Here is a 26,597-nt window from a genome sequence, read left to right as displayed (position 1 = left end):
GGCATTCACACCAAAGAGTTCAATCTTTGTCTCATCAGACCAGAGAATTTTCTTTCTCATGGTCCGAGAGTCCTTCAGGTGCCTTTTGGCAAACTCCAGGCAGGATGCCATGTGCCTTTTACTAAGGAGTGGCTTCCGTCTGGCCACTCTACCATACAGGCCTGATTGGTGAATTGCTGCAGAGATGGTTGTCCTTCTGGAAGGTTCTCCTCTCTCCACAGAGGACCTCTGGAGCTCTGACAGAGTGACCATTGGGTTCTTGGTCACCTCCCTGACTAAGGCCCTTCTCCCCCGATCGCTCAGTTTAGATGGCCGGCCAGCTCTAGGAAGAGTCCTGGTGGTTTCAAACTTCTTCCACTGACGGATGATGGAGGCCACTGTGCTCATTGGGACCTTCGAAGCAGCAGAAATTTTTCTGTAACCTTCCCCAGATATGTGCCTCGAGACAATCCTGTCTCAGAGGTCTACAGACAATTCCTTTGACTTCATGCTTGGTTTGTGCTCTGACATGAACTGTCAACTGTGGGACCTTATATAGACAGGTGTGTGCCTTTCCATATCATGTCCAGTCAACTGAATTTACCACAGGTGGACTCCAATTAAGCTGCAGAAACATCTCAAAGATGATCAGGGGAAACAGGATGCACCTGAGCTCAATTTCGAGCTTCACGGCAAAGGCTGTGAATACTTATGTACATGTGCGTTCTCAATTTTTTTTTGCAAAAACCTCAAGTAAACTTTTTTCATGCTATCATTAGGGGTGTTGTGTGTAGAATTCTGAGGAAAAAAATGAATTTAACCCATTTTGGAATAAGGCTGTAACATAACAAAATGTGGAAAAAGTGATGCGCTGTGAATACTTTCCGGATGCACTGTACTTCAGACTACCATTAAAGAATTTTGGTTGTGCTTAGGAGAGAGAGAGAGAGAGAGAGAGAGAGAGAGAGAGAGAGAGAGAGAGAGAGAGAGAGAGAGAGATAGATAGATAATTCAATACAAAACAAAAACTTTAAGAGAGTCACTACCAAACTTACCAATTTTTGTTGCACTGTATATATTTTCAATTGGGAAAACTTCACCTAATCCATAAAGAAGCACTTTAGCCAATGCAGGTACCAATTGAGTGGTGGTAACCAACACATTTATACATTTTCCTCTGTAGGACAAAGAACATTATAAACATTGAGCTTAGTGAAACTGAGCTATACTAAATTTACTTTTAAATATGATAAAGTTATTAAATAATGCATTATTTAAATTCCAATATAATTTCAAATAAGCAGAAATATAACTCCTAAAACATCAATCTGAAATAAATTATACATTATTAGAGTCAAATTTTTAATGATTCAGTATTAGTACCTTGATTGAATAAGATGCAATGATTTCAATGCAATTCCTAACCAAGAATCAGTAATAGACTCAACTTCAGCTTGAAGACGAATGAGCAAGTCACGTTTCCCTGGACTGAGAAGTTCTGTTTTATGGAAAACACACACAAAAAAAAAAGAATAGGGTTATTAATGATACACAGCTAATTAAACTAACCTTCTTACAAGTAAATACGCAGTGGTAGTGCTGCTGCTTTGCAGTAAGGAGACTGTGGAAGATTGTGGGTTCGCTTCCCGGTTCCTCCCTGTGTGGATAGCGCTTTGAGTACTGAGAAAAGCGCTATATAAATGTAATGAATTATTATTATTATTAAATATATATTATGCCGAATTTTAACAGTAAGTTTAACTTTTGCATCTCTGTGTTTATTTGTGGCACTTTGATTGATGGCCATAAAAATGGGCCATGTTTTAGCCAGTTCTGTGTGGCACGTAATATGTGCCTCTTGTATAATCCAGTATCCACTGTTTGGATTTGGAGGTTTATAATGGACGGTAGGGCACTGTTTGAATTTATCTTTCAATTTTGCTTTTATGTCATTAGTCACTCTGCAGTTTATTATTGTGAGTGACAGCACATTTAAAAAGGAAATATATTTTTTAAAGGAAGCATAGTTTAGTAATGCAGGTGTGCAAATAAAGGACGGTACTTTATGCAACGACCAAGTATTTACTAACTTGGGTGAGCGACTGAAGCAGACAGCTCAACTGCCAGCTCCTGCGGCAATTTAAAGAGGCGAGAATTTTAAGTGCAAGAAAGGACCAGAGAGAGAGACATGTCTGGGGCTTTACTCAAGTTTAATTTATTTTATTATTTTCATGCAAGGTTATGTGGTTCATTCTGCCAAGTACAAAAGTATTACTCAAATGTACTCAAGTTTGTTTTGTTTTTTTTATCCTGTATGATAATACAGTGTACTGGAACTCAACACGTAGAAAGAAAGCAAGCATATTGTAGTAGAAAAAAACAGGATACCAACACAACATAAATAATGTAGGAAAAATGTTTTTCTAGAGTCATGTTACAGAAGCACACGTGTGAGAAGAGCACAGTTCATAATGAGAGGTGCCTAGGATTAATGGGACATTCCCATTGTATATAGCCATCTTCAACTCAATGCACCCTAGGCATAGGAAAAACTGATGCAATTAATGTATTCTGGTTTTCTTTGAAAACTAATTCACTTTTGAAATTAGCATTATGAAACCAAAAAATACAACATCAAATCTATAAACACTGCAGGTTTTGATCCAGACTAATCAATCTACGTACGAAGCTTCTTTGACAATAAACTTGTTGGAAAGGTCCTAGCTTGTTCTTGGCATTCTTAAAAGAGCTGCACGTTCGATAAACTGGCATCTCTAAATTGGCCCTGTACAAGTGGGTGTGTGCAATGCTGGGTACTGTGAAGTAATGGCTTAAGACTCTATAAATGTTTGTAAGCATTATAACGCTTGTAAGTGCCATACTGTTCTGCAATCAGTTAATTCTTTTGGGCTGGGAAAAAAAAAAAAATTCCGTATCTGTGCATTTGTAGTTTACAGAATTAGAGTTAAATTTTTTTATTTCCATGCAAAGTCATTGAAGTTAATGAGATTCTATAAAATTCTTACATTTATTAAAATATTTACACAATCAATAATTAGTTATGAAAACATGTGCTGAACATACTACATGCATCATATTAGTTTCAATCAGTTCTCCATATTTATCTTAAAAGAGCTATTGCTTTAATTTCTTCTAAGCAAAGATTTTGGTTATTGTCTTAGCCATCAGCCTTATGGAAAAGGCTTCAAAAGACTAACTCCAGAAATGTGAAATATGGACAGAGCCCTTCAATCTACAGTTTAATTCCATTTGAAAGAAAATCTTACCACCAGCATTAGATTTATAGGCATTGTATATTTCTTTAAGGCGGCGATAGCGGAATGCCAATTTCCTCATCCACTCCACACCTCCCTGGACACCGCCTGTCGAACTGTTGCAAGATCCACTTCCAGAACCACTGAAGCCATCCGCAGAGAAATTGTAGTTACTTTAAACAAACACAAGAGACTTGTTAGCCTTGCAGAAAGGGGTATTACCTGAATTACAAGAAAAAAAAACAAACCGACACATATTCATATGTAATTTAATTTTAGGACAGAGACTTGGTAAATCCAGTTAATCCAACAATAATGCTAAATTTCAATAGTGTGAAAAACATAAGATGTGCTAATACTTTATCTGATCTAAAACACTGTTTCATCAATACCGTACATTACTACCCACAGCATGCAATTGGAAAATTTAAATGTTTTGGATACATATCTATGATACAGGGTGGCAGAGAGGTGTAGTGGTGATCACTGTTGCATCATAGATCAATAGGTCAGGGCTCAAAACTCACATGTAGTTATTTGTGTGGAGTCTGCACATTCTCTCCATGAATATATGTCTTTATCTCCAGATACTCTAGTTTTCCTTCCTGTGGGCCCTACAGTGGGCTGTAGCCCCATCCAGTGCTGCATGCAAGTATGCTGCCACTTTAAACTTGATTAACTACAATGGATCATTGTTATACACTGCTTTTGGTAAGTCCATAAACTAAAATCACATTAATACTATCAAAGGTAATTCAAAACAGGAAGTCAGACTCTACTACACACAAAGACTGGATTTTAAAATACTATCAAAATTGTTTGCTTAAATGTGGCTGGCTACAACAGGGCTTGGTATCACGATTCATTACAAAATTTTAAATACTTTAAAAATCAAAGATTTTGCATTTTTTTTAAACAACAAAGATCAAAAATGACAAAAAACAACACATTGCAAATAAAATCCAGAAACCTTAAATCTTGACCATTGTCATCAGATGCAACATCTTCTATGTGAACTTGGTCACATTCCTAGGGCAAACAATAAAAGGTTACTGTTAAATACAAAATCATGCATTTCAGTTCAATTTTATTATGGACTCAATACATACACCAAATAAAAGTTTATTCTTCAGTAATAAATGTATATCTTTTTATGCAAGTTTCTGTTCTACTCATTGTCTTTCAATGTTTCTCTATTTAATTATTTACCATAAAATTAAATTAGAAACAAGTCACTGTTTTAATGTCAGTGTTATTACTTGATGTAATGATGCTTTTGGTGATGTATGGCCTTGGAAGAACTGAGCTTACAGTGATACATGTTAACACTGGCATGCCTGTCTATTATGCCCTTAGAGTCACTAAGCAGTATTCTTATGATAACTTTCAATTCCAGGTATCAGCTAAGGGCAAACGGAAGGACACCAGACTCAACAATTCCAACCTATATTAAATGTTTCACACAGGTGGAAGACAGCTAACCTTGAAGTTAAACAAAAATTTAGATACCAAAAGAAGCGAGGAGGTCCATACAACAACAAATTCAAGAGGAAACGCTCATGTGAAAAACAGTATATAAAATACTTGTTTAGAGGATCTCAGTAATGAAATAAAATTATAATAAGCTGTGTTACCCTTTGCCTGGGAAATTTTCTAAGACATTGATACACCTGTCCTTGTACTTTAACATTTGGTATTAAAATTGTCTTTGATTATTCTTTTAGAACCAAATGATGTCATCAGTTCATTTTAATGCACAACAATATGTACATTTAATGTTCATGGGCCCTCTAAGAAATTCTTTATTACTGCCATCAATATGTGAATTTTAATTAAACTTACCATTGAAATTTTTGAGCCCTTGCAAAAATCTTTTTTGATTTGCTTGTCAAACAGACATTTCTCGGACCATAGATTTTAAGGTTTATTTAGTAACAGCAGTCCTGTAAATTTCTGGATGTTTATGCATGCAATTAACAACCACAACTCTGTTGAGTTTGGGAGTTTTTGTGCATATTTAACTGCAGAGCTGTGTGTGATACTGTCTGTATATTTAGTGCAGCTCTTACATTTTCATATTGTTATTAGTACAGTTTTGAGATAATTCTGATTTGTCAGATAAGCAAGAGAACATATTTGATTGTGATGTTTTATGTAATCAATTTTGAATTTGAGAAACATCAACACTAGCATAAGGTTTGTAAACATTACAACAGCCTCTGCATAAAGCTCCTGTGAAGCCAACTGTTTACCTCAAATTTAGCAAATTATACACCATTTCTGTAAACTGCAGATATACTTGTTATAAGAGGTCCATGGCAAAACACGATTTTTAAATAAATATTTGGGTCCCGGAGCGTCCAGGCTCCAAATGTGTGGTGGGTGTGCGGATGCAGGCTTTGTTCCAGGGTTGACTTGGTGCGCTTGGCTGTTTGTGCATTCACATGCAAATGTAAGATCAGTCAGGTGCCTCATTCACACCAGGAGGACAGCACCTGCAGCCAACCAGGCAGTATAAGAGAAGCCTGCACGGTAGAAGGGGGAATGAGAAGGAAAACAAAACAACATAAGACCATGGAGGTATTTTTCGTACGATGCTTAAATCAGGCATGTCAAATTCACTACCATTGGTGGGACGCTTCAACTGCCATACGTGCGTCAGCGGGCCGCACTGTAACATACTGAAAACTTAAAAAAAGTAACACTTAAAGTTTAAAGAAAAGCAATTTATTTCCATACAATCATTGTACAACAGCGTACAATTAGAGTCTTAGCGTCTTAGCTAGGTCCTTATATTATTATATTATATTCATTATATTATATAGGAGTCTTACAGTGTCTTGAATGATGTGGGGTTTTGGTAGCTTTCAGTAACGAAAACAATTGCTCATAAAGGTAAATGCTTCTGAACATCGACAGTACTCTTGATGCCAACTTATGGATCTGCACATAAGAGGGTGGCAGGTAAGCATACAAGCCTGGCACACCAACTTCGTTATATTTTGCCTTCAGAGTAGAATCTGACTGCAGTTCAATCAATTCTCAGGCACCTATTCTCAACATTGTAAGAGTATGGTGACGTAAGCAGCACAAAGTCCTGTTCGTGTGAACTGAAATTACGTAAACGCTCACTGAATTCATTGCTCAGTAACTCAAGTTGGAAAACAAATCTTCCAAACATCAAATTTTACTTTACTAAGTTTACTTCAATGTTTGTATTGTAAAATAAGCCGATATGCAAAAAGCCCCCTGACCTACACTAATTTTACAAACTCAAAATCACAAAAATTTGTTAATAAACAACTCACCAACTTCTCATGTCCACTTCAGATCTTCAGCTGTAGTCTGCACTAACTGTTCGTTACAATACTAGCACAAAATTACATAACACTAGAGCAAAAAAAATGTGAAAATATGCAAGCTATTACTACTCGTGATGGTCAGTTCTGCCCAGTGGCCAGTCTCAGCAGCCCAGCCAGTAGTGTAGCCTGCCAGGGGCGCTCTAGGCTCGTGGCGGCCCTGGGCAGAGAAAGAATCGGTAGCCCCTTCGCCCACCAATGTCAATATGGTATCTTATGCACGGCGGATGGCCACGTCCGTTGCGGACACTGCATAACCGCCTCGTGCTCATGACACGTTTCTATATGTACGTGTCCGTAACTTGAAGACCAAGTGGCGGCCCATGATATTCTCATTACGGCAGAACGTTATAATACTACATATAGCTTACTGCTCTGACTCGAGCGATATTAGTAAATACAGCGTAGTAATTAACAAGAAACACAATGTTTTTGCCGTCAGCTGTGTCGTTATTTTCTCTTTCTGTTTTATATTCAATATATATTGGCGTGGTGGCCCTGTGCAGGTGCACAGTTTGCACATGCCTAAGGCCGCCCCTGCTGCCAGACTGCTGCAGCCTAGCACTTCAGTTGCGACGTCGCAACTCATTAACTTTGGACAAGGCTCATGGCTATACTAGCAGATGACGTTTCCAGTACCGTAATGCCATGGGAAAACGTGCTTTTGTCAGAAGGCAGAAGAAAGAAAAGTCAATAAGTAATGCCAAAGATGCAGAATGATTCAATCACAAACGATAGCAATCATTTTGTACAAGTTTAGTGCTAACTAGAATCTGTCGTGCGGGCCGCGTGTTTCACATGCCTGGCTTAAATCATCTGAGATCAGATGCCTCATCTTGGATAAGTTAATGCCGGTGACACTCATCCGGGATAGGTCGGTTTTTCAAATGCTGCCGTGTATTAGATTAGTCTAGCTGGATCTAATCATACGAGATGAATGTGCGCACCCGCCCTAAGTGAAAAGCCCATATATATTGAGTCTAGAAAACATGATCAGCAAGTCTTTGATAGGCTATAACAAAATGACGAAAGAACGGGTGCATTTTTTTTTTCACACATGCGGCGCAAGACCTTTTATTCGAAGGACATGAAAAATTTCAAGATTTAATATGCACAAGGGGTAACACTGCAAAAGCAGCCCAGACCAGAAAAGACGGCTGGCAAAAAGTGGCCGACAAATTAAATGCTAAATAGTGTGCATTGTACTTACTGAATGCAGCGTTTCACTTCCTATGTGTCAGATTAATTATTATTTAATATGTCATAATTCCAGATCAAACGTGAGCACAAGGAGAACATGGGAACAGGTTAAAGTGAAGTACAAGAATATACTTCAAACTGGTAAATATTGGTATATAACTATTTAAAGAATTGTTGACCTAAATAATCATATATAAATATAAAAAACATTAATTTTAAAGCTAATAAGAAGGCAGACAAGCAAAAAACAGGTGGAGGTCCACGCAGTCCAGACCTAACCCCTGCAGAAGAGTTGGCTCTCCAGCAAAATGCCCATCGCCTTGTTTCTGAGGGCATTCCAGGGGGAAGCTCCTCCTCAGAACCAGTGGCAGGATGCAGTGGTCACTTCATTTCAGGTAAAGGATGGTCATTGCATATATTTGTCCTCCATGTGTGCCATAGGTATGTTCCATATAGCCCTCTTTTTTGTTGGGTCAGTTGCAGGGAATGTCATATCCCTTGAACCTGTGTCTGACCAACGAGATATTGACGAAGGTCAAATATTTCATGAAGACACTGTGTCTGATTATTCATCAGGAGGAGAGGTACATTTTCCAAATAATGTTTGATCAAACTCCACTCTGATCAGTCCCATGTGCCCCAATCACATTTGGAAATCCTAGTAATGAGAATGTTAGGCTGATTGAGATTCTTCATGGAACTGTGGGTGTTTTAGCCTATGTATTACCTACCTGCAATGGCATGAAACACCTCTTTTATTGTCTGCACACGCAGGTGTCCAGGAAACACTATGAAAACCCGAAGGAAATATTTCACAGCCAAACAGACTTTAAGAATTGCCTGGCAAACTGCACTTTTAGATAGATTTTCCGCATCGCCTACAGTATATAAAAAAAGTGCCGCTTGTAAAAAACCTCAAAGCAATGCATACTGTTTGTGTGGTTGTGAGAGCCCGACTTCGCCTAGTTTGACTTCGAATATAAGATGCTAATAAATCTTTGAGGTACAATATTCCCCCTCAGCTAAAGCGGTATCTTTAAAAGAATTTCCTCCGGGAGCAATAAAGGATCTTGCCGATCGCACAAAACCCTCTCTATATGAAATTCTCTTCGTATAATTTATTCGTATATAATATCAATTGGTCGCTCATTCATGAACGGCAAAGCCATGACTGGATGACTTCCACGCACCATCACTGATTACGTGTGTAAACTAATCCTTGTTTACGTAGAACAAACCTGCTCCGAGCAGGTTTGAAGATTAGGATGTGTTGCTATGACAACACTTCCAGCAAGAGTTTCGAAAAACCGACAGATCCAGGATCAGGCCAAATTGTCAACAATTACATCCGGCTAAACGACTAATCCACTTACGAAAAATACCCCCCATGAGTGAGCACAATATTGAGTGCCTGAGCAGAGAAAGCAAGCGAGAGGAGGCAGAGTGGTCAGTGGCTTCACTGTGGAATGAACGGACGGCACACCAGAAGGTCCATGAGGCTGATTTAAATGGAGGTGCAGGCACAATTGTGTCCTCCTTACGGATCTGAGGGACGCCAAGAGGCTGAGAAGGAAGACGGGATGACAGCCGTCTGCAAGCCATGTGATATGGCAGATGTGATATTTATTAATATTATGCTAACACCCTCTGCAACAAGACAGTGCTTAATGCAAACAAAGGATGAAGCAGAAGCAACTGACCAACTGAACAGCAGCACTAGCCAATACAGTGGATGAATGACTGAAGAGGAGGCAATGTCCTGAACATGAAAAACAGACTAACCCCCCCCCCGACCCCCCCTTTTGGAGTTTATTGTCAGGTATCAAATGGATGAAGAAAGGTTGATGAAACATTGAGTGCTGGTGTTAAATTCTGGGTCTACAAGTAGGTTTTACTTTGCTAGAAGGTGTCCTCCAATCCAAGACCAATCAGGTGCGACACAGTGGTGTTGGGAGAAGGATAAGAGCTTCAGTGGATTATTCTCCTGATCTCTTCTTGATTATATACATGACATTTCTATGATAAGCAATATAGCCCCTCATCAACATTGGACCATTACAGTATATGAACGTGCAAGATAGCCCAACAGGACTCATCCACTCTTTGATTTTTTTATACATGTAAGACCATGACTGACAATACCAAAGGGGACAAAGACCACGATACCAGCAAATCCTAGAAATGCCTTTGAACCAACTGCATTATCTCCATGAGCTACTCCATTGTAATATACATTCGCATTTACAGACTTTGAAATGGGACCCCCAACCCCGACCTCCAAAATCATTAACATTTACATGTGAGTCTGCTTATTTTAACTGGGGTTGCCTCGCTTTCCCGCTCTCTGAAATTGTTTGTGTGAAAACATAAAAAGATGTAATTGAACAAAATGCATGTGTGTATAGAAAATAGGACAGAGTGATGAAACTTGTTTGTGTTTTGCGTGCGTGACAAAAAGCATGTATACTTTCTAGAAGTTTCTTTTGATGATGTATGTGACAAGAAAATATACCTTTAGGGTAATGACTTTACAAAAATTGGAAAAGTACAATGAGTCAGGATGCTATTTTTGCTTACGTGGTCAACGATCAGGAGATTAGAAAGGTATAAAAGAACAAGGACATCTGCGCTCGAGGCAGATGAAGTGCGGTGTCCTAGGACTGTGTTTCTCTGACATTTTTACCTTTGCCTGGTATGTATTAATAAAAGGTTTTGACTAATTTTAATTTTCTTCTCTGTCTTCAGTCACAAAAAGTGTCCACAGTTTTTTGGCGCCCGGACGTGGGGCAAGAGACGGCCGGTCGACTCCTCCAGCGAGACCATTTCAGTGATCCGTCTTACCAGCGGACTGCCGTTAACTTGAGATCTCCGGCAGCAGAGCATGCAGCTCCGGCAAAAGTTAGGACTGCCCTGTCCTGAAACAGTTCTTGCGTGAGGAGCCCCTGGTCTCCTCTTTGCTACATCCACAGTGACTGAACGGATTTCCAGACAGAGCTTGCACACTTCCAGGCTGGGGTAAGCACCGGGGGATTTCCGAACATTTTTTTATTTTCTAAATAACGGGAGGGCGAGTTTCCTGTTGACCGTCTAGTCATACTCATATCTCAACGGGTTGCTTAAGGTGATGGAGACTTGAACCGAATCGGACACGAAGTCACCTGAGCTGGAATCCGGGGAAGTGAGCGGACAGGCTAACGGGACGAGTAACGGGGTGGTATGGAAATATAAACCGAAAAGAGCACAGATTACAGGATTGCTGTTAGGACGGAATGATACGTAGCGCTATGGAAGATATGTAGCTTTGGAAGATATGTAGCGCTATGGGAAAATAAATAAATCTACATACGGAATAAGCAACAATACCGTGTTCTCCTGGGAACTGGGACAGGACCGATAGTTAGGTGTCTCCCCTTGAAACTAAGAAGGGAACAGTTTAGGTTTAGTGAGTGGCACACTTAATGCCTCGCTGATTCATACGTACAAGGGATTAGGCGAATCAGTATATAGTTGGAAAATTAAATACAGAACCCGGGAGAGCAAGGGGACATAATGGGAACTTATAACAGTAAGCCTGTTAATCGCCGCACAGGGGGATCAAAATCATTAATGCTGGAAGAATTATTTTCGGAGGATCAACAGACGCCCCGTAGAAATGGGTCTCCTAGAAAATTTATAGAAAAGAAGACAGGTTTAGATTTCAAGAAGGCATGTAAGAAATGGAATAGACAGAGTGGTGGGCGTTGGCCGATAGAGGGGACAGGAGATGTAAGTGAAATACAGGAAGTCAGGAAGATCCTGTGTAGGAATAAGCAGGGTTGTTATAATAGTGGACCGTATCGAATGGATATGTTCGATAGATGGGAATTAGTAATAAAAGACAGAAATTTAGAAGCAGTACAGAAACAAAATGATTTGTTGCGGGCAAATGAGGGAAAGGCTAAAAAGGAGAAAGAGGAATTGCTAATTACATTACAAAAAGTTCACACAGGCACTGAACCACAGGCAGATGGGAGGAAAAGGAAGAATAATCCAAATAAAGACCCCCTTTATCCTATTATTTTTTCCCCTCCTCAGTACCAACCTCAGGCACCTCCATTATCCCCTCCTCTATCCCCCATTCCGACTGCCCCCCCTGCACTACAACTAGCAGAAGTTTCTCCCGATGATTCCCCAGGCACAGATCACTATGACTCACCCTGTACTAGACAAACCCCCGTCTCCAAATGCACTCGAAGTCACAAACCAGCTCCAACTTTTTTCTCCTCTAATCCTTCACTTACTTGCCCTTTAATAGAAGTTCCCAATCCCCATTATAACCCTGCCCATCCAGCTGGACCCCAAAATCCCACAACAGTTATGATACATCGGAATTGGGACATCCAAGAATTAAAAGATGTCGTGAATGCACTTCCAGATCCAAAGGAAGTAGGAGGACTAAAATTTGTTGAACAACTTGATCAGTTAGATAGCATGTATAAGCCTAATGCTGCTGAATGGACCCAGGTACTTCGTCAAAAGCTTGGGACCACATGGGCCACTGTTAGCAGGGGTGTCCGCAATGACGTTCCATGGGTATGGAACCCAGCTTTAACTCGAGGACAGGGGATAGGTGGAGAAGGCGAATTTAACCCACAATGGGAGGCGTATAAAAAAGGAACGGACTGGTCCCTTATTTCTGCTGTAAAACAAAAAGAGAGACGAAACGGTTGATGAATGGGCACATAGGATTCAAGACCTTATGGCTAATCACTCGGGCTTGGGAAATGCTGATGACCGCACCCGAGCTGCACTTTCACCTTTTGTTTCCGTTTTGCGCCTTGATATACAAAACAAGGTCCGCACTTCCTGTATTGAGTGGGAAAGTGCCACGTTTGATGAAGTCAAACGACATGCTGAACATGCCGAAAAACAAACTAAGCAGAAGGAATCGGACTCTCATGCCAAATTATTGGCAGCACAGATGAACTATTATACCAGGAATACTCCTGACCAAGGTCGAGGATATGGCTTTAGAGGAAGGGGACGAGGACGAGGAAGAGGACGAGGTGGTTTTAGAGCTCCTCCTGTTGACCACACTAAGAATCCTTTTATTCCCTCTCCCTTAAATTCCAATGCTAATTCCTACTCTTGCCACGCTTGTGGTGAAACTGGACATTTTCGTCGACAGTGCCCTCACAGACAGCAACAGCCCCCACCTCCCCTTATTCCACCCGTTTTCTCTGACACCCCTGACCAACAATACTGGCCATAGGAAAACGCAGGGACCTCCAGTTACTCTTTTCAACTACCTTTGCTCACCCATAATTCAGAGACTGATCCTTTACTGACATTGTTCGTTGATGGCACTGAGACTGTTTTCTTAATCGATACTGGTGCCACTCGATCTACCCTCTCGCTGGCAAAGGTCCCTGCCTCGAACGAAACTGTTACTGTACTTACTGCTTCTGGACAACCTCACCTTCTTCAAGTATCAAAACCTCTTCAAGTCCAGTCACGTCCTGGCGGACATACCTTACTGCATCGTTTTCTTTTGAATCAGCTTTGTCCAGTTAACCTTTTAGGAAGAGATCTCATGACAAAACTTTCTCTTTCTATTTCTATGACTGAAAAAGGTTTTTTCTGTTCAACCCCCAAGTTGTTGTGTCAAATTACCCCTTATCCCAAACCCTCTTTTGTAGCATGGACTTTAGATATTTCCCCACACACCATTCTCCTCAAAGCCCTACATTCTTTTTCCCCTTGTCTTTTTCCCAATTTACAGGCCCCTGACATTTTACACTGTACTGCCCAATACTTCCCTATAGAAGTAGACACCACCTGGCTAGAATCTTTCCTTACTTCTGGTATTTGCCCCGAAACCCTTCATATCTACTGTGTTTTTATTTCATCCACAAAGGTAGCTGCTTCTGTTCATTTTACATGCTCACAGCACATATATTATCTTGGTAAAATAGTGCCTCATATTTTTCCTTAGCTAAATCACACACTGTTAAATGGGAGAAATAGGGCCATGGGTGGAAAAATGCCTTGAAAGAACAGACTGGTTACAAGTTACTCCAGGTATTTTTGATACTTCTGACCATTTAATAACTAAAGTGGTGTTTCAAACTGATTTTTTAGTACATCGCGCTTTGTGCCGTCCTTCCTCTTTTGCTTGTTCATTGCAAACCACTTTCCCTTCTTGGCTCTCTATGCTCCCTGATTCACTATGGTCCCAGGGAAAGAATGATTATGGAAGGATAGCCCATTGTGAGCCTCTGGTGATCCACCCGAAATCCTCCTTCCGCCCGCACCGTGCCCAGTATCCTCTGTCTCCCGAAGCAGAGGCTGGCATCTCCGCCGTACATTCCGATCTCGTCAAACGCGGTGCCATTATTCCAATCGAATACTCTCCAGTCAATTCCCCCATTCTACCTGTAAAAAAGGCTGACGGTTCATGGCGTTTCGTACAAGATTTGCGACAAGTGAATTCTGCCATCTTCCCTAGGGCCCCTATCGTCCCTAATCCCTCCACTATCCTCTCCACTATCCCTCCTTCCGCTCGGTACTTCTCCGTTGTTGACCTAGCAAATGCTTTTTCTATCCCTGTTCACCCTGATTCTCAATTTTGGTTTGCTTTTACTTTCCAAAACCGCCGTTGGACATGGACCGTCATGCCTCAGGGATACACTGAAGCCCCTTGTGTTTATGGACAAGCTCTTGCCCAAAATTTAGAAGGCTTTTGGCCGGAAAGAGGTAGTACATTGATACAGTATGTAGATGACATAATGATATGTAGCGCTACGGAAGAAGATTGTACAATAGATACCCAGAAATTGTTGCTGTTTTTGGGGGACAATGGCCATAAAGTTTCTAAAGTTAAGCTGCAGCTAATCAAAACAACTGTAAAATATCTAGGTCATGACATTACGTATGGAACAAGAGCTCTCTCTAGCGATCGCATTACAGCCATCCAAAATCTTCCTAGACCGGTCACAAAACAACAGGTTATGTCTGTTTTAGGTATTCTGGGCTACTGCAGACAGTGGGTTCTAAATTTTACTGAAAGAGCACAGCCGTTGCAACAATTGGCTAATACTCCTGGCATCCCCCTTTCTGGCCAGGTCCAATGGAATGAATTGGCTGAAAAGGCTCTCTGTGACCTCAAAGCTTCTCTTCTATCTGCGCCCGCGCTAGGTTTGCCTGATCATTCTCGTCCATTCACTTTGTTCGTGGACGAAAAGCAGGGATTTATGAATGCAGTACTGACGCAACAACATGGAGATAAACAAAGACCGGTGGCTTATTTTTCTAAAAAACTGGATCCAGTGGCCGCAGCACTTCCAGTGCACAGGCAGCTGAACTCGTGGCACTCACTCGAGCATGTCAGCTGTCCGAAGGGAAGATCGTAACAATTTATACAGATTCCAGGTATGCTTTTGGAGTCTGCCATGATCATGGAGCATTATGGAAATTAAGGGGATTTAAGACCAGTACTGGCAAACCCATCCAACATCAGAAATTGATCGAATCCCTTTTAGAAGCCATACCAAACCATCGAAGCTAGCGATTGTGAAAATAATAGCTCACACAGGAAAACAGGATCCTGTTAGCAAAGGGAATGAATTAGCTGACCACTTTGCTAAAGAGGCTGCATATAATAACACACCAATTTCTTTATTCCAACAGAGAAATGACCAGGACCCTGATAATCAAATTATTTCTTTACAGAGTGCAGCCACGGATATCGAAAGGAGAAAATGGTCCAAAGAAGGGTCCCTCTCTGATGGAGTCTGGACTCATAAACACACTAACAAACCTTTTCTCCCAAAAGCCTCTTTCCCAGGAATGGCAAATATCGCCCATGGCCTTGATCACGCAGGAAAAGATGCCATGGTTTGAGATGTTGAAAAACATTGGAAGCTGTAGGTTTCTTTACATATGCAGAGCAATTTTGCAGATGCTGTGCAATATGTCAAAAGTTTAATGTGGGAAAAGGTACCCAGGTAAGTCCCGCCGTTACCCCTAATCCAATGGGTCCGTTTGAACACCTCCAAATGGATTTCATTGAACTAACCCCGTCTAAAGGGTACCGATATTGTCTTGTGATTGTCGATGTGTTCTCCCGATGGGTAGAGGCTTTCCCTTCAAAACACAGCGATGCCAAAACAGTAGCTAAAGCACTAATTAAAGAGATTATTCCAAGATGGGGTATCCCTCAAAAGTTACAAACAGATAATGGCACTCATTTTGTGAACTCCATTATAAATGAATTAACCACCTGGCTATTGTGAATACCATCCCCAAAGCGGAGGCATCGTAGAACGATGCAATGGCACTTTAAAAGCTAAACTCGCAAAAATTTGTGAACAAACTAATTTATCATGGCCAGATGCACTACCCTTAGCTTTAATGGGACTAAGGGGACGGACACACCGACAACTGGGATTATCGCCGTTTGAGATTCTGACCGGACGTCCCATGCCCGTTGGCATGGTTGTAGGAAATGTGAATTTGCATACTGTGGACAATGATCTTCTCTCTAGTCTTGTAGGTTTACGAACCTCGTTGAAGGAAATCCATCAGCAGGTTAATCAAGCCTGGAGGACCAGTCCCCTTTCCAAGGATTTACCAATTCCTTTGGGCACCTGGATCCTGGTTCGAGATACTCGGAGGAAACACTGGCATCAGCCTAGGTGGAGAGGACCATTCCAAATTCTTCTATCCACACCACACGCCGTGAAAGTTGAAGGACTGCCTGCCTGGATTCACGCCTCACATTGCAAGAGATGGCACCCTTGATTGCTGTGCTACTATGTTTTTCTTTTCCCTTGTCTACTACCCTGGTCACCTTGATTTTCCCGTTGGGAATTACCACATCAGTGCAGTTTGATTTCTGCTCTATTATCAACTGTGGGACTGGTCGACAAGCCCAGTGGACCGGATCTGACAAATACGTGTGTATGAGGGGAAGTGACTGCGACAACTGGCAATGGGTTTTTGCTAACACTGGAACTGAGGACTGGGGTTATCAACCTTTTGAGGCCCAAAAATACGGTTTGAAAAATCGGTTTTCTATCATAAAAGGACATGCCTCTCATGAATGTGCTGACAACCATTGTAACCCCTTGATCATTACTTTGAAGAACCCCTCTTTGCATGACTCAGGTATTTATGTATTAGGGGCATATGTATCTGGAACAGACCCTTTAGGGAGATTTCTAATTAAGATTGACAATCCTGTTACTAACACCCCTCATTCTCTGGCGCACACACCCATCTCCCCAACTTTTGGTTCAGATTTTTCTCCTGTTAAGATTATGAATATTTCCACCCTTTCATATATAGGCCCACGTCATTTTGTTCAAAAAGGGAGGAGTGTGAAAACATAAAAAGATGTAATTGAACAAAATGCATGTGTGTATAGAAAATAGGACAGAGTGATGAAACTTGTTTGTGTTTTGCGTGCGTGACAAAAAGCATGTATACTTTCTAGAAGTTTCTTTTGATGATGTGTGTGACAAGAAAATATACCTTTAGGGTAATGACTTTACAAAAATTGGAAAAGTACAATGAGTCAGGATGCTATTTTTGCTTACGTGGTCAACGATCAGGAGATTAGAAAGGTATAAAAGAACAAGGACATCTGCGCTCGAGGCAGATGAAGTGCGGTGTCCTAGGACTGTGTTTCTCTGACATTTTTACCTTTGCCTGGTATGTATTAATAAAAGGTTTTGACTAATTTTAATTTTCTTCTCTGTCTTCAGTCACAAAAAGTGTCCACATTTGCATTGGTGCTTGAAGTGAGCCATTGCTACTCATTTATTTTGCTTTTGATTACCAACACTCTTCGATGCTTCAGTGCTGGTTTTAGATCATGGCACTTGCATTTATAATGGGAAAGCCAAAGAAATTGTGTCGCAATGCCTGAAGCTACTGCTACACGTTTCTTGCTCCTCATTTTAATACATCAGTGCAACATATGGGGCTATGACATATATATATCTACTTCAAGCACTGTTTTATATATACATTTGCATCTGTGAACAAAGGGTGACCAAATAACTGACGAAAAACATGCAAAGAAATACTACACTTCTATAAACAATGTATCTAAAACATCCAATGATAATACTGTATATACTCATGTTTCACATTATTCCTACAACTTACCTGTTTCAATTCAAAAGAATACACTTGTCTGTAAAATTTTGTCTTGCAATAAAAGCCAAGTAACTAGGAAAAGTAGGAATTGATCTAATGCAGGAATATTTTATTCAAGGGCGATAAGAGTGTAGCATGATCAAAAGTATGCAGCTCCAGTCACCTAATAATATTATTACCACTTACTGACTCACAATTGAGATACAATTGGTTATATTTCTTTCATTTTTCCAAGTGCAGCGTAGGCAGGTGATGTGACTTGCTCATGGTCACTAAATGCAAAGTCTTAGCACTACACCACACTATCCAACATTGTTATAATCCCTTGGTTAAGTTTAAAGTACCTAGTTATATAATATTTCTGATACTCTTGATTAACCAACAGCATTATAACCGAGGCCCTTTATCTATCAAAATTGGCAACTCAGCTTATATACAATAAAACAGACGGCCATGGTAGCGTATTATATAAGAAGATAAAACTATGGACTTTTCTTTTAGGAATGATATTCATTTACTCCAAATGCCATTATGAGAAAAGTGACTGTTTGTGAGACAGAAAAGTTTGGAATATATAGTACCAGCAGTGGTGCACTAATACACTTGACTTGAGCATTCATAGTTCATACTCTCTCTCTGTACATTTAGCATTTGTTTGCTCAGAGGTTGATGCGCTTGCTGCTTCCTGAGCAGCTCTTGTTTCTCCATCCTAGCGACCAGTTTCTTCTTTTCTTTTGTTGGCATCTTTTCACATTAAAACTGATTAAGGTAGTCTTTGTGTTGCAATTACTTAGTACATTTTCTTTAATTTTTCACTTAAGCGCCACTCAACCTGCCTCAAGAATGACTTAAGATATGAAGAGGTAGGGGAAGTGACGGCAAAGGGATGAGAAAGGCGCCCGTACGCATGCGCTGCTTGACTGCCCTGCTGGTTGCTGCTGAGAGTTGATTCTACGATAAAATAAAATAAAAAGTAATAACCTTGGAGGTCAATCATCACCCCGAAAGTGGATAGTAGACGTCACATAGTATATGTGTACCAAATTTCAGGTCAATAGTTCAAATGGTTTGCGCGCTACAGGTGATTTAAAATCCTTAACAGACAAATGAACAGCCACGGTAGCGTATTATATATAAAGATAACTATGTTAAAACTAGAGTAAATCCACTAAACAGCTGAGCTCTGGGATGACACTGGGCTCACATTTGCGCTCCACACATCAGCTGCAACACATATAGAGGATGAATTACCTCTGAAGAAGGTTTGTATATAAGAAGACTAAACAATGTATATCTTTCTTTGTGCCACATCTGAAAAGGAATAGTCTGCCCAGCAAGATATATCATGCACACAAGAGAGGAAATAAATTACATCCTAAACATTCTACAATAGGAAAGGGACATTAATTTAAAACAATGAACACAATTATTTTATGTATAATGCCCTTTGAATTTTGGATATCACGGTCAGATTTCCGGTTTTTTTTTTTCTTCCTCCATACAAAGCCATTAATGATGGCAGGGGTGCTGTGTTAGCAGTTTTGTTGCTCTCACTGTAGTCCTGAAAGTCTGCATGCTCAGCAAAGTGATATACCCGTCAGTGTCTTATCAAATTAGTCATGCCAAATGCCTTTGCTTTACTTCTCTTGTGACTAACTTTTTCATTAGAAATATATATAGCGTATCTGTCACTTTCAGATACTTTACAGCACTACACACAGCAGGCATTTTCTTCAACATGTGTCACTTTATATATAAAAAAAAAAAAAAAAATCAATCTTCTGGTACTGCAAATGCACTCAGCTGTGTAAGCCCGTGCTGTAAAATGTCTGGGCTCCTAGAAACCATGGATTATGGCACTTCAATCAATCAATTGCATCGGTTGTGCATTAGCGGCTAAACGAGGTTCCCTTGCCTTAGAGGTTTCAAATGTGCTTGTGTCACTTGTGTATTAGCAGCTAAGTGAGTTTCTCTTTTCTCAGCGGTTTCACTTTGGCAACAGAGTAGATTTCTTTGAGCTTCATGCTGTAGTCTCGCCCATCCGGGCCAGACAGACAGACAGACACACACAGGGCCATGCATAGACGTTTACATATAAGATGTCATCATCATTGACATATTTTAAGGAAGAGTCTTGGATGAAAAGCAGTACTGAATTTGCAAGATTTGTCAATTTTCTTAAATAGTCTACTATGTGAAATGTTCTATCATGAGAAATTGAATGTACACAACAAAAATTTCATTTGCTTACTATCCTCTTGGGAATTTGCAAATGTAATTTAACTAAAACTAAAGGTACTGTAGATACTACGAACACAGTGGAATTCCTCTTCAGTACCTGAATATTGTTTAAAAAGTACAACTCAGTAAATGACCTAGTTCTAGCTAATGATGTAACCATTTGTAAAATGTTTCTAACCATACACTTGGATATATCCTCAAGTATATAACTTGGGAGTTTCTATGTATTTCAGATCATTCAATATCAGACAAAACTTATCCAGGTCCCTGTGATGCCTAGTGAGCTACAGGCTATATGGGATGATCATGAAGAAAACCTCTGCAGCATACTTCACTGGTCTTAGACACTGCCCTCTTGTTATGCCAAATATACTGGCTCACTAAACATTTGTACTTATTCCTTCTTTCTACTTCCTAAATCTGGCCATTCCAGAATTCTACGATGACCATCTATGATGTAATTGCTATGACAACAATATATGGAAACTTGAGCTGAATTAGTTGGTCAACCTGTATCTGCCAACTACAGTGCCACCACAATAAGAACTGTTGTGGTTAATAATACTCATCAGATTTTAAGAATCTTAAGTCTTGCTTTTCTTCATGAAACCTCTTATAGAAACGCAGATGGTGTCCACTTTAGCCCTCAGCATAAAATCTTGATGCCTGCAATGGTAACTTTAATCCTATTTTCTTAAGCAGGTGCTGAAAAGGTGCTCTAACATTCTCCTCTTAGACTACTATGTGCCCACCAGGTTGACTTTAAGGTCTCCTGAAATCCTGTGCCACAGGACTCATCCAGAATAGGTAACCATGAACTCTTATTTCAGACTGCTGTAAACAAGCTGTCTGAAGGCAATAGCTGATGCTATTTGTTGTAAATGGAACCTTGCAGATGTACAGACTGATGGAAGCATATCATATTGGTAAACTAAGGACTAAAATTTGACAAATAACTATGACATGTCTATGACAAGATTACAAAAATAATGGGGTATGCTGCTTTAGATTTTAGAATAAAAACCGTTTATAGCAATGCAGATGGTGTCCACTTTAGCCCTCAGCAGAAAATCATGTCTATGACAAGACTGATGGAAGCATATCATACTGGTAAACTAAGGACTAGAATTTGACAAATAACTATGACATGTTTATGACAAGACTTCAAAAATAATGGGGTATGTTGCTTTAAATTTTTAAATTAAAAAAAATAAAATAAAAAAAAAAGCATCATGTTCACTACCATGTAGTGTGCCAGTTGCATCAACACTATGTACTACAAGGTTGACAAGATCATGGCAGCTATTTAATTAAAACGGTGCTGCATGTAACAAGGTATTAAAACAAATAGTTTCCAGGCTTTGACCATGGCTTGGTAATATAAGTAAGTTTCATTTTTCTCCTTAAATGTTGCCTGCCAATCTTTTATTCCTAGTGTTTTGACCATTCAACCGACTATTCTTTCCAGAATTGCACATAAAACTTGTACACTTCTCTTTATCAATCCACTCATCTTTACATCAAAAAGTTGAAGATAGTATGAGACTTTGATTCTGAATATGAAATGTCATTAAAATATATTGCTTAACCCTAACCTTCTCATACAATATCCATATGGTCAATAAAAACAATTTTGTGCTCTAGTACAAATAATCATCAAGGTGATATAGTCAGCTTTACCTCCAAATCATTGAAAAATAAATGATTGTCAGCTAGCTCAAATATAAGCTCCTCCATCTGAAGTCCTAGGGTCAAGGTTGCAGCTTGATCCTGAATAGAAACGCACCACAAAATTTAAAACATGCAAAGGACAAACAGAATGAATGCAAGAATGTCAGATAAACTTTAGAAATTCTGTAACTGCAACACTTATCTATTAAAAAGAAAGACTAAACAAACTACATTAAACTTCACTTAAAGATAAATTGCCCAAAAAAGTGCTGTCTACTGGTAGTATAATGAAGACATAAGCATAAAACAGGCTTACAAAAGGTAAACACATACATGTCTCTTTAATGGGCTTTTCAACACCATGAACCAGCAACTAAAACAGCTAGTCCATTCATCCAAGTGTGTAACACATAAAACAGATGAACTATCAAAAGGCATTATATTACAACACAATTAAAATTTTCTAATTTTAAACCATTAGAAAAATAATGCTATTTACAAATTCATTAATTTATTTAGTTGGAAATGCTTTTTAATTTATAAATCCAAGATAACTGCTCTGACATGAATACATTTGCCTGCACTTAGTGATTACATACATTTTGTTTGGGTACTACATACCTATGGTACAGGTTTCGTCCCACAATCCTTAACACTAGGGGCTACAGATATGACAAATATCACTCCCTGCTGTAGGAGTTTACTGCAGTCTATTAAACCACTCAAAATTTTATTAACAAAGGAATGCACCAAAATACAAATTTAAACATCCTTCCTCGACATTCTAAAGCAAAGGTATCAATATGCTACCAAATCATTATGTAATTATTACACAGGTTTCACATTATAGATATGTCCTGTTATTAGACAGCACACAAAATCATTTTACTTCCAGGCTAGGTTAACAAAATGAAATATAATTTAGCAGAATCTGTCACAGAAAAGAGCTTTATCTGAATTCCTTGCCACAAAACACATACTTGGAAGTTTCAAAATAAACACAAAATACCTATCATTTTTTTTATAAAAAAGGGGGGTTTATAGAAAGAGTTTTAAATTAAATTAAAAATAATTAGGTAAAATAAGTTCAAGGAGCACTCTGCCCCACAGAAGATTTTTTTTTTTTATTTTAAAAAATGTTTCTGTTCAAGCATGTGAAAATAATATTCAATTCTCCCATCTTGCAAATATCAAAGTTCTTTTTGTAAAGTGTGCACTTTGCTTAGGACTATGATTGATCATAGTGAGGTGCAATTTATGACTTGTTCTGCTTATTTGTTAGGCAATTCTCCTACAACAAATGGATTTACCCTTCCCTGTTTCTTAAAGTAAAATATTTTTCCGAATTTCAAAAGAACTAATTATATACACAGTTTTGAAAATATGTTATTTGCCAGAAGTGGCATAATGCACAACCATTTGGAAGCTACATTTTCAAAAAGAGTAAAATGGCATTTCACTAACATATCACAATCAAAACTCAAAGTTCAGATTTTGTAAAACTGTAAAAAGTTTATATTTTCAGATTTTTCAAAAACATTCACAAAATGTACAAAATCTGCTTCTTCATGGAGTTTACATGGACTTTCTCTATGGGCATGTTTTCTCCTACCTTGCTACACAATGTGGGCTGGCTGATCAGTGATATTAAACTACTCCAGGATTGAATGAATGTGGGCATGCATGCATTTGCCATAAAATGGGAATTTTGCTGTTGGTAAAGCCAACAGATACCCTGAATGAAGCAATGGAATAAATAAATTCCTTTGGAAGGACATAAAAAAAAAAGTTACCTTGCCAAATTTTTCAGCATAGTTTCCAGTAAGTAATGAGTGGAATACAATTATAGTTTCATCCAAATCCCACAAAAATACTCTCTGCAGAAGCAAACAAAAATAGATTATCTGTGACTCAACAATTAAAAGTGCTACTAATTTAAAGTAGAAGTACACCAAAACAGAAAAAAATAGCTACTTATCAACTGAAACAGTAGTGTGACATTATTTGTTTTAGATATCCAATACTATCGTTTGATTACAGAAGACATACCTCCAAGTCATTATCTGCTGATTTTGAATTGTCTCCTTTCTTCGCCTTTCCTTTGGTTTTTCCTGTACTATTCCTGCGACCAAGATCTTCCGCATCTCTTACATTTGTTGAGAGGGGTGATCCTACTGAAGAATCTGAAAAAAAATAAAAGTGTAAATGCACATTTACATAACAAAATTAATTACATTAAAATATAGTTAAGACATAGAGGGAAGAAAAGGGTAATTATGGTTCACAGAATCTGAAATTAACATCAAATGTTAAAGCCTGCTTTGGGGATACAATGTTTTACGTGTTTATACTGCAAACCACGGATTAATCCATAAAACAATTACCTAGAGTAGGTTTATAAAAATATTTATTTTTACTAGTTAAAATAGTGTATTTTAAGGAATCATAACAGAAATATGGACAATATTTACGGAAAATGTCTTAATTTACATAAACAAAGTTATTAAAAAAAAAAAAATCACTTAGATACAAGTTTTTTTGTCCCTTCAAATGCAACATACATATAGATACTTGAATTGCTCTATTCAAAACATTGCTTTAATGCTAAATTAAATAAATTATTACTTCCAATCCTCATTTCTTATTACAATTATTCTGTATAACTGGCACTCTGGTTTATGTGGGAAGAAAATAGGATTAAGCCTTTGATAACAAAGATCTTATTTGAAGTTTCAGGAAAGGGTAAAGATGAGATAAACCTACTTTACTTACTGCATCGATTTTTGCCAATAGCACCTGCTAAGTGAATCTCATTAAAGCATGCCATTACTTCTATTTGCTGTGCAATAACTTATTGAACTTAGATGACAGACCGATATATTGTAAATAAATCATGTCTACATACATTCAAATCAGGTATATTATTGATTAACTATTGTTTGAATAACTTGGTTTAAGCAGAATAACCTTATCGATTATACAAATAATTTCAATCTGAGTTGAGAAATTTGTCTTGCTGCATTGCTATGCCCAATACAGACTTTGTTGTTCATTTAAATAGACATATTAGGAATGAATTATGCCCCACTGTTTTATGTTAGGAAGCAGAATTTATACTTTCAGTAAAAAGAAAGAATGCTAAATATAGTTAAGTTTGGCAGGACTTTGAGTGAAAGAGTGATAACGTTTGCTCCAAACTGTGAACTATTAAGATGAAATACAAAAAGACTAACATTTACAATGCATTCCCTCACACACAATAACAGAATCAATCAAAATGATTAATTTAAAGGGATTTAGCAGCTAATAAATTATGTTAAGCTAGGGTATATCACTTTTTCTTAAAGCACTGTCATCAGCCTCAATGGGAAAATATTTTTGTTGTGGAAACTAAAGACTGGAAAATTCAGTTATCCATAGTCAAAACACAACCAAAAAGCTTCCATGTACTATACAGTTGAGAAATGAGAAATAAATTAATCATAGTGTACAACATTTTGGCCATAGAGCCTTTATCAGGTGTGCAACTGAAAAGGAAAAGGCAAGTAATATATAAATGAGGGGAAGGGAAAAAAGGCAGCTTTGTTCCCTCACTCCCAATTGAGTCTTGTACCTTCTTTCCTTTTCAACATGGAAATGACTTTTAGCCCTTCCCAGATGCACACAGATGCTGCCCATCACTAATAATGTTACTGTATACTACAGACAAAAACATTTCAGCCAAACATACAACCAAGAGCCTTGTCAATATAATTACTGCTTTATTTTCTCTTCCAAAGCAGGATGTCTATTTTTATTTATCTTTAACATTTCTTTTTTTATCAGTAATTCAACAAAGGGGGTTGAATAACTATAACAATGTTATTTAACTATGAATCCTTAATTCACGTAATAGTTTACAAGAAATCTCTATTTATAATATCTTTTACCTACTTAAAACATCTACCAGATAATGGATATTTATTGAAAAATCACTATTTTAGTGTCATTTAAACGAAATTAAAAAAAAAAAAGACAACATGGTAATTTTTATCCCCCATAAATGTTTCAGTACAGTATTACTAATATATTCAAAGTTAAACAAAAACAGTATTGCTATTTCTGAAAAGTAAAATATCAAAAAAGTAACCAAAATTATAAATACCAGCTTGGTGCAGAACTTTGGTCTTATCACACTCAAAAGGTGTAGTGTCAACAGTAGCACTGCTAACATTACTGTTTAGAACACCCACAGAACCATAACCAGAGCCTGCATAATATTGGGTATACTGGTTCTGACCTATGGAAGTGTAGGTGGGGTACTCCTGAAAACAAAAAACAAAGAACATTAAATAACTGCATAGAAAATATGAATGGACTACTTGTCAAATCAAACTAATTTAAGACCACATGATCTCATCGAATGCTGTATATATTGCTTAGTATAAAATATTAAAAAAAAGAAAAGAAAAATGCTTAAGCATATGGCACTATGCCATCTTATAATTACATGGCATAAATTGGAGACCAAAGGGTACTCCACTTTTGCTACCTGAATAAACAAATCATTTGGAAAAAAGTGGGTGAGTGCAAGACCACAGACATTTCAAATGATAAAAATGTTATAATGCAGTTTACTAAAAACTAGGTATTTTGAGAGAGACATCTTCACCAAAAACAGAGATTCAAGAAAACTCTACTCTGAAAATCAACCAGCAATTGCTAAATCAACACAATGATTGCTATCACT

General features: G+C 38.4%; 1 protein-coding gene across 4 annotated transcripts in view; it reads right to left on the bottom strand.

Moving 5' to 3' along the window:
* The window catches only part of eya3 (EYA transcriptional coactivator and phosphatase 3), a 60,859-nt gene that overhangs the window by 5,034 nt on the left and 29,228 nt on the right, over positions 1 to 26,597 (bottom strand). For all 4 annotated transcript variants that reach the window (XM_028818416.2, XM_028818417.2, XM_028818419.2 and 1 more), the window contains 8 exons: positions 26,013 to 26,172; positions 23,918 to 24,051; positions 23,662 to 23,745; positions 21,878 to 21,967; positions 4,225 to 4,283; positions 3,267 to 3,427; positions 1,363 to 1,477; positions 1,035 to 1,156 (listed from right to left, as the gene is read on the bottom strand). In XM_028818416.2, the coding sequence (XP_028674249.1) occupies positions 1,035 to 1,156; positions 1,363 to 1,477; positions 3,267 to 3,427; positions 4,225 to 4,283; positions 21,878 to 21,967; positions 23,662 to 23,745; positions 23,918 to 24,051; positions 26,013 to 26,172 (925 nt within the window). The remainder of the gene's footprint in view (positions 1 to 1,034; positions 1,157 to 1,362; positions 1,478 to 3,266; positions 3,428 to 4,224; positions 4,284 to 21,877; positions 21,968 to 23,661; positions 23,746 to 23,917; positions 24,052 to 26,012; positions 26,173 to 26,597) is intronic.

Source organism: Erpetoichthys calabaricus, chromosome 14 (assembly GCF_900747795.2).
Source record: "Erpetoichthys calabaricus chromosome 14, fErpCal1.3, whole genome shotgun sequence".
Taxonomy (NCBI): domain Eukaryota; kingdom Metazoa; phylum Chordata; class Cladistia; order Polypteriformes; family Polypteridae; genus Erpetoichthys; species Erpetoichthys calabaricus.
This window is presented reverse-complemented; position numbering and strand designations above follow the sequence as displayed.